The 13162-nt window shown below is 35.8% G+C and overlaps 2 protein-coding genes across 4 annotated transcripts; both read right to left on the reverse strand.

Annotated features, from left to right (window-relative positions):
• Positions 1 to 1274: 1274 nt before the first annotated feature.
• On the reverse strand, positions 1275 to 2684 carry LOC132031433 (F-box/kelch-repeat protein At3g23880-like). Its single transcript, XM_059421399.1, has one exon. It carries the CDS (start codon positions 2614 to 2616, stop codon positions 1501 to 1503), a length of 1116 nt encoding a protein of 371 aa, XP_059277382.1. The 5' UTR covers positions 2617 to 2684; the 3' UTR covers positions 1275 to 1500.
• A 985-nt stretch (positions 2685 to 3669) lies between these two features.
• LOC132031434 (uncharacterized WD repeat-containing protein C2A9.03-like) lies at positions 3670 to 10955 on the reverse strand. Of its 3 annotated transcripts, none has more exons than XM_059421402.1 (10): positions 10792 to 10955; positions 6752 to 6913; positions 6464 to 6631; positions 6290 to 6376; positions 5815 to 5949; positions 5609 to 5716; positions 5170 to 5261; positions 4982 to 5087; positions 4652 to 4738; positions 3670 to 4568 (listed from the first exon to the last, which is right to left on the reverse strand). In XM_059421402.1, exons 2-10 carry the CDS (start codon positions 6890 to 6892, stop codon positions 4155 to 4157), a joined length of 1338 nt encoding a protein of 445 aa, XP_059277385.1. In that variant the 5' UTR covers positions 6893 to 6913; positions 10792 to 10955; the 3' UTR covers positions 3670 to 4154. The 3 variants fall into 3 exon arrangements, with proteins under 3 accessions (XP_059277385.1, XP_059277383.1, XP_059277384.1); XM_059421400.1 differs by having other exon boundaries at positions 5609 to 5719; XM_059421401.1 differs by lacking the exon at positions 10792 to 10955 and adding an exon at positions 7156 to 7638 and having other exon boundaries at positions 5609 to 5719.
• Positions 10956 to 13162: the final 2207 nt, after the last annotated feature.

A 13162-nucleotide genomic window follows, 5' to 3' on the forward strand; every position in this document is an offset into this window, starting at 1 on the left:
GTGTAAGCCTTATAAAATGCTGCAATTTATAGAACCGTAAAACTCTGGAAACATGAACAGTTAACAAGAAAAAGATTAATAAAATAATTTTGCTGCTTGTTCATTCTGTATTAGCAGAGGCTAATAACTAGCACAGTTGATGGAAGGAAGAATGCTGGTTCGTCATTATTAATGATTGAAATCTTTACTGTTCCAACTTCTTGATAATTTGTTTGTATTCAGCCGATGCTGCTTGGACTTTTCAAAAATGCCACAGAGTGCAGCTCAAATACTTCAAAATTAGTGTACTTTTTGAGGATTCGACACTGGTGCGGCAACATTTTTGAAAGAGTCGGAACAACATAGGTTTCAGCTTCTTAGCTAGCTTTCACTTCACAAAGTACATTATTACATAGCAATTAACAAAGCACCTCACAGTATGTCAAATGACAAGTAAAAACACTGTAGATGTAGAGAAGCACCACATTCTGGTTTGTCCCACGCAAGTTTGTGTTAACATATAGCAAACATTACTTTCATCAGAAACTGCTTGCCTTGTTTAAGCAAAATAGACAAGCTTTAGTGCTTCCCTTCAACTTTAAGAAATGACCATGAACAAATACACCATAGTTAACTTCTCTGATGTCTACACAGCAGAACAGGTGCAACTTCAATCGGTATATGTTGACTATTAGTAATATCAGAAAGAACTTAAAGATAAAAACAAGTCACAAGGAGTACTAGTGCTGATACGCATGATCATGCTGCTCAAAGAGAGTAGTTGGATAAAACCATAACCCTCTCTTGCACCAATTAGATAAACTTGCAAAATCTCTTTATCCTATATTCTCCTGTTCCTCGTACCCACACCCACACTCATGATCATAGCAGCTAAATTGGCTTCCTAATAATGTTCAACCGATACTTAAGGACTCTTGCTCATGTCAATGTTACTGCCTAAGTGAAAGAAGATTAATTCATCTTTTGACTGACCAGATGAGTAAGAGAATAAGAACTCAAGAAGATGATACTGAAGACAATAATCAGTTAGTTATTACCGATTAGCTGCAGGAAAAAAACAAAACAAGTTCAGAACAAAATAAACAGTTCGGTAATAGCTGCAAAGGAAAAACCTGAAACTACAACAACAACTACTATTGCTACGCCTCAATTTCAAACAAGATGGGGTCCGCTATATGAATCCTGGCTAACCATGTTACTCCTTTCTTCTTTAAATGATGGTGGTGTCCAGGCTTACTCCATTTAAACATCTCATGCCAATATTGAACAAATAATTAGTCTAGTAAAAGTTGCTTTTTCATGGAAATATGTAAAAAGTAAAAGGACAAATAAGATCTCCAAACAAATGAAATGTAAATGTGTCCTTTAAATATGCAATGTCTTATTTCCATATTTGACGAAAAAAACAAAATTGAACAGCCCTCGTGCTAAAAATATATAAAGTGGAGCTCTTTCAAGTCATTACTTAAAAAATTGCGCCCATTTGAGCTTCTGCACCCTTCATTCATATTGTGTCCTTGGTTCGTGTTGTAAAACAGGAGAAACGAGGCTTTCTACGTAAATTGCCTTCACAACACCAGATACAAACTTATTAAATTTTGGATATTTGATTGATCCATCCTTCAGATTGTACAAAAGGAAATTTTGTCCAAACATAAGCAAAATTTCATCTTTATTTGAAACTAAAAAGAGAGCCTTAAACACTGACGACGCAGGACTATGAGGACACTTGACGGTAAACATCTTTGTCCAAGATTCTTTAACCCCATACTCCTTCATAACCCACACATCTATGTGGGTTCTCAGATGATTATCCTTACTTATCACAGAAAGATTATTTCCCAACACTCCCAGCACCAAAACACCTTCTTCTTCTCCACAGCATGGTTGCTCAACCTTTTCCCATTTATCATCAGCCAAATCAATACAAATAATATTCCAACCCTTATCCCGAACAGGACCAGTATTATTAGCCCAATGAAGCTTTCCATTCACAAACATACCGGAACCCCATAATCGCACCCCATCCGGAGGAGCATAACAAATGCTTCTCCAAGAATCATCCTTTAGACTATATATTTTGACATCGACACTAGGCCAACTGCCATCATAGTAAACACAACGCACCACCTTATAATCATCATGGAACTCATCATATCCAAAACCATATACGACACGGACCCTCAAATGAGTTATAAAATCAGGGAATTTCTTGTACTTTCTAATCGATGAATTCCATAAACACAAGACATTGGCCTCATTGGAAAGACAAATCAATCCATTCACAGAACCCACAACAGTCCAAAAAGTTTTACGTTGGTTTGTCATGGGATAATTCAAGTGTGAAACTTCCATAACAGACTCATAAAGTACAGACCTAAGAGAACAGTCCTTCAAAAGGCATTTATACCTAAGCAAGAGCCTATGGTTGGCGTAGTCTTTGTTATTAGTGGATATACAAAGATGGGTCTTGATAAATTCAGGGCTAGAGATTAAAGCGAGCAAAGATTTTGAAACACACTTGAGTCGTAAGAGGGATTTCACTGGAAGCCTCGAGAGAATTTCAGTGATGAGTTCTGGTGGAAGGGTAGGGATTGGCAATATTGAATCTTTCATTGAAGTTGATGGAAATCGAGTACAGTTTGTGAGTTTGCGTAGTGATTATCCATGTCAGAAAAAAGCCTTCTGATACAGTTGCTTTTATAAGGTCTTAAAAAAAAAAAAAAAAAAAAAAAAAAAACCCTACTTAAGTAATGTATTTCTTTTGAGAAAATGATCAAAATGGTCCTTAATGTATTAGGGTCAGTTAGTTTGGTCCTTGATATATCGTTGCTGGCAGGTACTTCCTTAATTTATGAAAAAAAGTGATGGGTTTAGTCCTCAGCCTTACATCTAACAGATTTTTCAAAGAAAGAATGTCCGCTCTCAGGTTGTACAGTCAGGGTTGAAGAAGGACAATGACTGTGTCTCATGTAAGGATGTATGTAAGGTTGATCTGCTCGATCAAAGTTAAGACACTGCGTGTCAGTCCGTCTCACCAAGAATTTGGGGCGTGACGCCACATTTCTCCTCCATAAACACCAAAAGAACAAATGAATATGTCTAGACAACAAATAACGCAAAAAATATTTGGCAGTAACAGCGCTGAACAAAGAAGTATGAACTACAACTACACACACTTACTTCGTCTTACACCGATAATCGACAACATAAGTTTCCTTGTGTCCATGATATTTTAGTTAAGCAATTCTCCCACAATGACAAATAATCAGTCCAATCTGTAAATTCACCGTCCTTTGTGACATCAATTTAGACGAATCACTGTCCTTTGCGTCGATTCATAAAACCAAAATTTATTTCAAGAAACTCAAAGGAGTTGGTTCAGCCGCTATCGAAGAAAAACGGAAGGAAGGAACATACAAAAATCACTTACTTCAATATCAGTATGAAACAAGAATAAATGGAGAAATTTTGGTGGCCACTTATTTATTTGGCAAAATAACAATTTCAGAAATTAATGTGAACCACTTTAAAAATCGTAGCCATGGTTCATAACCAGATAAGAAAATTAGAAGAAAACAGAGGCCTCACTTCAATTGTGACTAATGTTCCTCAAATCTGATGCATCACGTATGGCCAAGTTCATGTTTTCACTTCAAACAATGCCAATTGAAATTGCTAAACCCATCTAAGTTTATTTATGTGCAATTGGTTGATACATTATTGAAGATAGTAAACCAGCATACGCTTAACAAAGTCAATATTCAATACAATTCTCAATTGCTTCAGTTGACAAATGCAATGAACATCCAAATGCTCAAAGCCCACACATGGCATTCCCAACCAGATCACATTTGTAGTCTGCCCAAGGAAACCACCCTTGTTTTCTTGTTCACTTCTGGAGCTAGCGTTCTATACATCCCGCCATTCCTTCTTATATTGACATTCGAAACGGTCCACCACACCTTATGAGACATACCTATACCGAAACGGTCCACAACACCTTATGAGACATACCTATAGAGCACAATGTAACAAAATATACACCTAAATCTGTTACTACCTCTATGCTACTGGTTTACAAAGTTGTGTCAGAACTCAGAACCACTTGAAGGGGACACGAACACACACACACCCAAACCAGTCTGGAGTGCTTAAATTATTGTGTCAAGGTACGAATAATTGTGGCGACGTCCAAACTCAAGGAGGCTACCATATGTCCGATCCCAAACTCCAATGAACAGCGACTCTGTATCAGGACTGAAAGAGATGCCGGATATCTCACCGAAGAAATCAATTTGTTGCTCCTCCTCATACCCACTTTTTACATCAAAAACATGGACGAAATCTGCAGGCTCGGCCATAGCCATATATCTGCCATCAGATGTGTAGCGGATTGACCGAATAGCTCCAAGGTTACCCTTCAACGCAGTGACTGACTTGGACAAGTTCCGTAAATCCCATATTCTGCACGTCTTATCCTGGTTCCCAGTTGCAAAAGTTACGCCATCAGGATGCCATGCTGATGCAAATGAGTAGTCTATATGTCCACTTAAAGGTGCAACAGCCTGCGAATTTCATTATCTGACAGTAATCAGACATTGGATGTCGATGATTTGCATCACAACAGGGGAAAATAATGTGCACTTACCTTTCCATTCCTTGGGTCAACCAACATACCTTCAGGATTATCCCCAACTATTATGAGAAGCTTACCATCTGGACTCAGCGACGTATGCTAAGATCATAAAATGGGAAAACAGAGTAAACAATGCTTTAATATACAAAATGAAGATAATAGCCCCACAAAAAGGGTTGATCAAGATAGAAAATGCATCATTTAACGCAAGTAGCCAGTCGAATGGAATAAGATGTTTAGGGAGAGAAATTCTTGAGAATGTCCACTATAAGAGATGCATTTAAGCACGCCCATGATCCTATACACACACATGTGCAGAGAGGAGACAAGGCACAAACTTACATTTACTGGCCATGGAAAACGAAAATGGTTGGACAGTTGAAATTTCTCCATATCAAAATCTCTAACTCCACAATCATTATTTGAAGCTATAAAATGTAGTGCACCGCTGAGAAGCAAAAGACATATTTATTAGCTCCATTCTCACTAAGGATAGTGAGTTTAGACAGTATGCAGTATAAACACAATACCTGGCCGTGTTATAAATGTCAACAGCATTAGTGATGGCATTATCATCATATGTTGTCCTGGAACAGAAACAAACTCCGGGCCTATCAAGATACTGCATATTTCAAGAATTTAAAATTCAGTTGATTAGTTTCAGTTTCTGAAGGTGAAGACCGAGGCAGTAAACTCAGCGGAATGAATTGATATTTTTTACATTGTTATATCATATCTTTAATTACTACAAAAACATCCTTATAAGTACTATTTACTATCAGATGAATGTGTGGGTCTAGCAACCATATATCGACTTAAATCAACAGAAATATATCTTAAATCTAATCCTACTCTAAAAGAAACAAGTACACAAACAAAAAGCGAACAGTAAATGCTGCCATTGCGGGTGGCAAAAGTTAATCCGAGAAAAACAAATGAAGAAACCATTGAAAAGAGGAAATGACATACCTTGCAAATAAGTTCCCCTTGAAATCCCCCAGCGACAAGCAAGTTATCTTTCACTGCAAGAGTGCTGACTTGTGTCTGCGTAAATCCTTCTAAGAGGCTTCCAGGATGCTTCTACAATGGAAAAAGAAACAAGAAAATATAGAAGGTTGTAACTAAATGCGTCTCACAATAAATGTTTGGTAGATTCCATGTCCTACACAACTCACCTCACGTGGTGCTACATGCCCTGATACGTTGAGAACTTCGTTTTTGGCGCAGGTCACGGATGACCAGTGAAGGACAGAGAAATGAGACATAAGGTACACATCATGCTTGGAAGTTGCCCAGACCAAGTTCCTCAGCTACATATACACAACAAAAAACTTCAGGACAGGTTTTGTTCTTGCCAGAAAGCATCCACTTTAATTACAAGTATAGGCTAATAAGACACATGCAAATTTAACTCATTTGTTGACTCAACAAGGGTCACAGTATCATGCAGCAGACCAAATCTGATATAGGTACAGACACATTACGAGCTCATCCCTGTCGTTCTGACATCCAGATTTTATGCCAGTAAATCCACAAAAACATCATCTTAAAAATGGTGTGAACTTTGTTTCCCACGTAAAGGCCTAGCCCCTAGCATACAATGAAGGAAACCGAAAGTAAAGCAAAATGTGAAAAGGGCCAGTACGTTACCTGGAAGTGTAAAATGGTTGATTTAACAGATCGTGAATTACGTCTAAATTCATAAAACGAACACTCTTTGTTTGTGGCTTTGCATTCCTGTTGACAAAGCAAAATGACACAAAAACCCCAGTATCAGCATTGTGCACAAAGCTGACAAAGTAGGAAAATTACAAACACATTTACCTTCTCTGATGCCTCCCCAGATTGAGGAATATTTTCATAGTTCTTATATTGCTCTAATCTCGTTTGCCTGTATTTCTCCCTGGTTATGCTAAGCCTTTCCCAGGGAATCCCTTGAATATCTTTGCCTCTCCTTGCCTCAGCAGCAGAGGTATCTTGCATTTTATTATTCTAATCCACAAGTAGACAAATAACATATTGAAGTTAAAACATTTAACATTCACCACAACTACAGCAATCTAACAAGTCCGTATAAATGCAACAAATAGATTTAGAGGGAGGGGCACAGACCATGTAATCATACTCATCTACATCTGAATCAGAGCCACCCATGTCTCTGCCGTGGATCTCATCATCCATATCATCATCCATATCTTCCATTTCATATTCATCTGCCATATATTCAGCATCATCTCCTGGTTGGTGGGACATGTTTTATCCCTATTAAATGACCTACAACAACATTGGTGAAAGTTAAACACACCAGAATTGAGATAATGCGCAAGTATATGTATATCATAATCATGCGGATTTTCAGTATAAAGGATCAGAGGAATCCATATGATGAAAGACAGTTGTCATTCTGAAATTATCTGATCGTATGAAGGCAGTTTGACGCACATTGTGCCATACAAAAAAAGAATTACACACAAAAATTGGAAGATACAAAGAATCAAGGAGGCTTGTAAACATACATAACACATATCATTTTCTTCTCTCCATCCGGGCATCTAACAAAAGGATCTACTTTTCGAATTCAATACCAGCCATAGGAGAGGTTCCAAGAAAGGTGAGCATCAGGAATACAAATACTTGATCCAATTTGCATAAAGGATCATAACAAGTATACTACCATTGCTGAAATAAATAAAAAATCAACTAAATATTAGTCTGGCTTGAAAAGTAGAGAGGCGTTTTAGCTAAATCACAATAGCGGACTAAATTTCAATACTTGACGAATCATCACGCTTCAAAATCTTTAGCTTCTATATACTGAGTTACTGACAATGTATATCTTTTAGTACCAAAGGTTAATACAACCTAGATCAACCAGGTAAGTGCCTACAGCAAGCTTAATTTGGTAACTAGAAAATAAAGTAAATGACCTGCTATAATTGGTTAAAAAATAATGGATAGTGTAAAGGCTTCGTTACAATATTGATATATACAAGTTAATTCCATGGAAGCAATTAAATATTGCCCAGATAAAAGCATTCCAATTACATATTCAATGAAATAAACTCAATATTTAACAGTGATAAGTGGCATGTACAGAATTACTAAGCAAGTCTAAAAGAAAATTAAACTTTACTGTTCCCAAACCCAGAATACATGAGAAAAGGAGGAAGCTTTCAACTTTAAACTATACTTGCCAGCCAAAAAGGAATATTCTGTGATACTAATTGAGATAATGGTCAAAAACACACCCGAAGGCTGAAGTATCAATTTTTCGCAAGTTTCACACCCTAACTATCAGTTGTTCCTTTTTCATACCTTACCTACCACCATCTATGTATTAAAATACACCTCAAGTTTAGGTATGTATCAAAACAAACCTGGATATTTCCTACCTGAACTATCACCATCTACTCAACTAGGTGTGTTTTAATACATAGATGGTGATAGTTCGGGTAGGGAAAAGTAACAACTGATAGTTGGGGTGTGAAACTCGCGAAAAATTGATAGTTCATGTGTGTTTTTGACCATTATATCATACTGATTATGAACAAGCAGAGTTCAAAAGAGAATATTAGTTCCAGACAGTAAAGCTATACAGGTTCCACGAAATCCCCAATTAATCAAAACCCTAAAGAGGCAAGAGCTTAATTATGCATAATTAATGCCTCAAGGCGGACAAACCATAACGAACATAACACACAAATGAACCCTAATATTTCACACAGCAATTGACATTATTGCAGAATATATAAGTAATATAAATTTCTGTTGATGGGAAGAAGAGAACACAGATGATAGAAAAGATGGAGATGGAACTCCCTTTGATTTCGAACCGAAATTTGGGGGGGAAAAAAATCAGGGAATATTAATACATAAGAATTAGATTAGTGAAATATTAGTAAGAAATAAATGCTGATTTAGGCCGGTAGATCGTGATAGGTCTCGAAGAGAGAGAATACGTAATATCTATCTATCTTTATCCACTGTTTCTGATGATAATACAATGTCCCTACTAAAATGTGCAATGAAAGGGGACAGTGTTGCAGTTAAAAAATATATATAGTAAATTACCAAGTCGGTTTTGTCTAGAATCAAATATATTTCCCCCTCTCCCATGCCTATATCTCAAATTCTTAACTTTCAGGAGGCTAAAAAATTTTATTTGAAGTGTTTGGCCAACAAAAAAGAAATACTTCCGAGCAGTAGCAGAAGAAGTTTTACTGTTGGGAAAAAGTTACAAACATCTATTTTTTCTGCGAAGCGGACGCAAAAAAGAAAAAAAATCAAGACAAAAGTATGTTTATCATAAATTTATCCCCCTATTAAATGACCTACAACAACAATGGTGAAAGCTAAACACACCAGAATTGAGATAATGTGCAAGGATATGTATATCCAAATCTAATGATGACATCAGATCATCACACGGCCTCTTAGTATAAAGGATGAGTGGACATCCATACGATGGAAGACAGTTGTCATTCTAACATCATCTGATTGTACGAATGCAGTTTTACATGCATTGTGCCATAAAAAATAAAAAATAAAATCAACAAAATGGAAGATACAAAGAACTAAGTAGGCATGTCAACATCCACAACATATCATTTTCTTCTCTCTATCCAGGCATCTAACAAAAAGGATCTACTTAATCCAATTAGCATAAAGGATAATAAAAGTATAATAACAATTGCTGAAATAGAATTTTCAACTCTATTTTAGTGTGGTTCAAAATGTAGAGAAGTGTTTTAGCCTAAATCACAATAGCGGACTAAATTCCAATACTTGAAGAATGGTCACGGTTCAAAATCCATCTAATACTAAATAGACTCGCAATAAAAAGTTCTGCTTCTATATATTAACAATGTATAACTTTTAGCACCAAAGGTTAATGTTACCTACATCAGCAAGTGTCTACACTAAGCATAATTTAGTAACTAGAAAATAAAGTAAATAAGCTGCATAATAATTGGTTAAAAAACAACGGGTAGTGTAAAAGTTTCTTTACATTATTGGTATATATAAGTTAATTCCCACATTTGGATGTTGCCCACATAAAAGCATTCCAATTACATATTCAACAAAATACAGATTTCAATCAATGAAATAAACTCAATATTTAAAAGTTGCATGTACAGAAAAACTAAGGAAGTTTAAAACAAATTGAACTTTACTATTCCCAAACTAGGATACATGAGAAAAAGAAGGAAGCTTCCAACTTCAAACTATATTCCCAACAAAAAAGGAATATTCACAACAACAACATACACAGTGTAATCCCACAAGTGAGGGTACGGGAAGGTAGGACGTACTCAGACCTTACCCCTACCTTTGTGGGGTAGAGAGGTTGTTTCCGATAGACCCTCGGCACACAAGAAGTGTAATAAAAGCAGGATTGAAAGGAAAATAACAACAGCAAAATACACAAAGCAAATGAAGCAACAAGCAGTAGTAAAAACTGAAGAATAGGATATTACGCGAATACTAAGCAATGCTCCCTCCGTTTCAATTTGTCTGTCTTACTTTCTTTTTTAGTCCGTTTAAAAAAGAATGTCTCTTTTCTTTTTTGATAACTCTTTAATTCCAACTTTTCACATAGCATGTTTAAACACAAGATTAAGAGTCATTTTGATACATTCTGCATATGTTTTAGTTTAAGACCACAAAATTCAAAAGTCTTGTTTACTTTCTTAAATTCTATGCCAAGTCAAAACCAGATAAACAAATTAAAACAAAGAGAGTAGTACTAAATAAGACCCACAAATGACAACACTCAGCTACCTACTACTCTTCTACCATAATCCTCGACCTTCATACCTTCCTATATAGGGACGTGTCCTCACTAAACTTAAGCTGTGCCAAAAAAGGAATATCCTAGAATACTAATAATGGACGTGCATGGTCCAAAAGAGAAAATTAGTTCCACAAAATACACAATTAATCAAAACCCTAAAACGGTGAGAGCTTAAAGAGTAACACAAAGAGATTAATTATACATAATTAATACCTCAAGACGGATAAATAAATCATAGCAAGCATAACACACAAATGAACCCTAATAATTCAAACAACAGTTAACATTTAAAAAGGAAATAAAAAATAAAATAAAAACTGTTATTAGAAACATAAAATATATGGAATAGAATTTCTACCTTGGGAAGAAAATCGAGCTCCCTTTGATTTTGACACGAAATTTGGAGGAAAGAAATCAGAGGATATATTATTATTATTATTATTATTATTATATATAAGAATATAAGAATTAGATTAGTGAAATACCACTATAAATGGTGTTTTAGGTCGGTAGATCTAGTAGAATACGTAATATCTATTCTATCGTTATCCACTGTTTCTGATGATATAATACAGATGTCCCCACTAAAATGTGTAATGAAGGAGACAGCTTTTGTGTTAAAATATTTGTTTAGTAAATTACTAAGTCGGTTTGTCTTAAATCAAACATATGCCTAGCATGTTTGGCCAATTTTAAGGAGGCTGAAAAAATTTATTTGAAGTGTTTGGCCAATAAAAAAAAAATGTTTTTGAGCGGTAGCGGAAAAAGGTTTTCTGTTATTGGGACAAAGTTATACACGTCTGATGCGGAAAAAAAATTCAAGACGAAAGTATGTTTTAAATTTATACTTACCAAACTATCCCTCATTAATGTAAGAGCTTAGCGTACTTGAAAGCGCACGAGCAACGCATGATGAGGAAGCTCTGTAGCTTGGCGTATTTGGTGTTGAAGCTGACGATGGTGAAGTGATGGTACAAAATGGAGCTCATTCGTCATTAGTTGAGCAAGTGAAGTCTCTCGTCAGTATGAGGATATTTATTTTGCAGAGTTGAAAGAAGGGATTCACAGACACAATACCACGACATTCATAGTGTATGCATATTGAAACCTCATATAAGTTAACAATAGCATTTGGGACTTGCTGGTATAGTAGGATTGGGAACGGGTGAGTTTCGGCACTCGAAGTACTATCCAGAAGTGATGGATGCTGAAAACCAATTAAGAATATACAAGGAGGAAATAGACGATGTACGTGTGGTAGAAAAGATATTTTAATTTGCTCTTTAACACTTAATGTGATTATATGGTGTGTGCTATTGAAGAGTCTAAAGATTTAGACTTTATGACGGTGGAGTAATTGGAGGGTAATCAAATAAAAAGACTTGAACAATTTCTTCTGACTCTTTTTCAAATTCGATAAATATTGGTTGATCGTATATTTCATTATAGTTCTATGATTGGTCTTTACAAGCTCACGGGGAAAAGATCAAGAGACAAGAAGAGCTTCTAGAGCAACATCTTAAAATATATCAAGGCATCCTTTTAAAAAATACGGAGGTGAAAAGAGGTATAGAGGGAATAGACGAGGAAGAGGTTGTGAAGTTAAGGTAACAACTTCAACAATGAAATAAGAACCACCAAAAGTCAAAGGTCGTACTCATGGACAAAGAGGAGGAAGAGGACGTGGTTACTTTCAAGAAATGTACAGAGGACCGATTCACCTAGCGTAGATAAAGGCTTGTTGGGTGTTGATCACGACCTAAGTACTAGATTTAGATCGTGAAAGTACAGGTGATGGTACCTTGAGGTATTAAGATTGATTATTTGTTCAAGTCGTAGATATTATTACAAAGATGATTATGATTGATCAACCTCACAGTTCGAGGTACTCAATCCACCTAGGGTCCATCAAAATATATCATGACTTGAAAGAAATATATATGGGGAATAATATGAAAATGGAAATCGCCGAATTTATGTCTGGATGCGTATATTTCCAATAGGTAAAGGTTGAATACCAGAAGTCTGGTGGATTGGGATGGAATATTGATATTCTACTGTGAAAATTGGAGATAATTAATATGGACTTTATGGTAGAGTTACTTTCTCAATTAAGTGAAATGGACATCTGGGTGCAATTTGTTGATGGAAAGAAAAAAAAAAGGGGAAGGGTTGTTGGTCTTGACTCCTTAGGTCTATATCTAAAAGTATTAAAAAAATCACCATCGGCGTTGTCGGAAAAAAAATCGATGAGATGATTAGATCTCAGATTCATACTTAATTCTAACGTATTTTCATCTGCAAGAAAAACAATGTCAAAATAAAAACATGATGAAGGAGTTACCAGCACTGATGAAGCATGTGAGTTTCAACGCATTGACACAGAATGTTGATATTCCATTGTGAAAATGGGAGACGATTAATATGGACTTCATGGTAGGGTTACCTTCTCAATTAAGTGAAATGGATATTTGGGTGCAAATTGCTGATGGAAAGAACAAAAGAAAGGGTTGCAGGCTCCATAGGTCAGTATGTAAAAGTATTAAGGAAATCATCATCGGTTTTATCGGGAAAAAAAAATCAATGAGATGATTAGATCCCAAATTCATACTTAACGCTAACTTATTCTAAATTGCAAGAAAAACAATGCAAAAATAAAGATATGATGAAAGAGTTAGTAGCATGAAGCATGTGAGTTTCATCGCTTCATCTTCAAATGCACCATTATC

This window comes from Lycium ferocissimum, chromosome 9 (genome assembly GCF_029784015.1).
Source record: "Lycium ferocissimum isolate CSIRO_LF1 chromosome 9, AGI_CSIRO_Lferr_CH_V1, whole genome shotgun sequence".
Lineage (NCBI taxonomy): Eukaryota > Viridiplantae > Streptophyta > Magnoliopsida > Solanales > Solanaceae > Lycium > Lycium ferocissimum.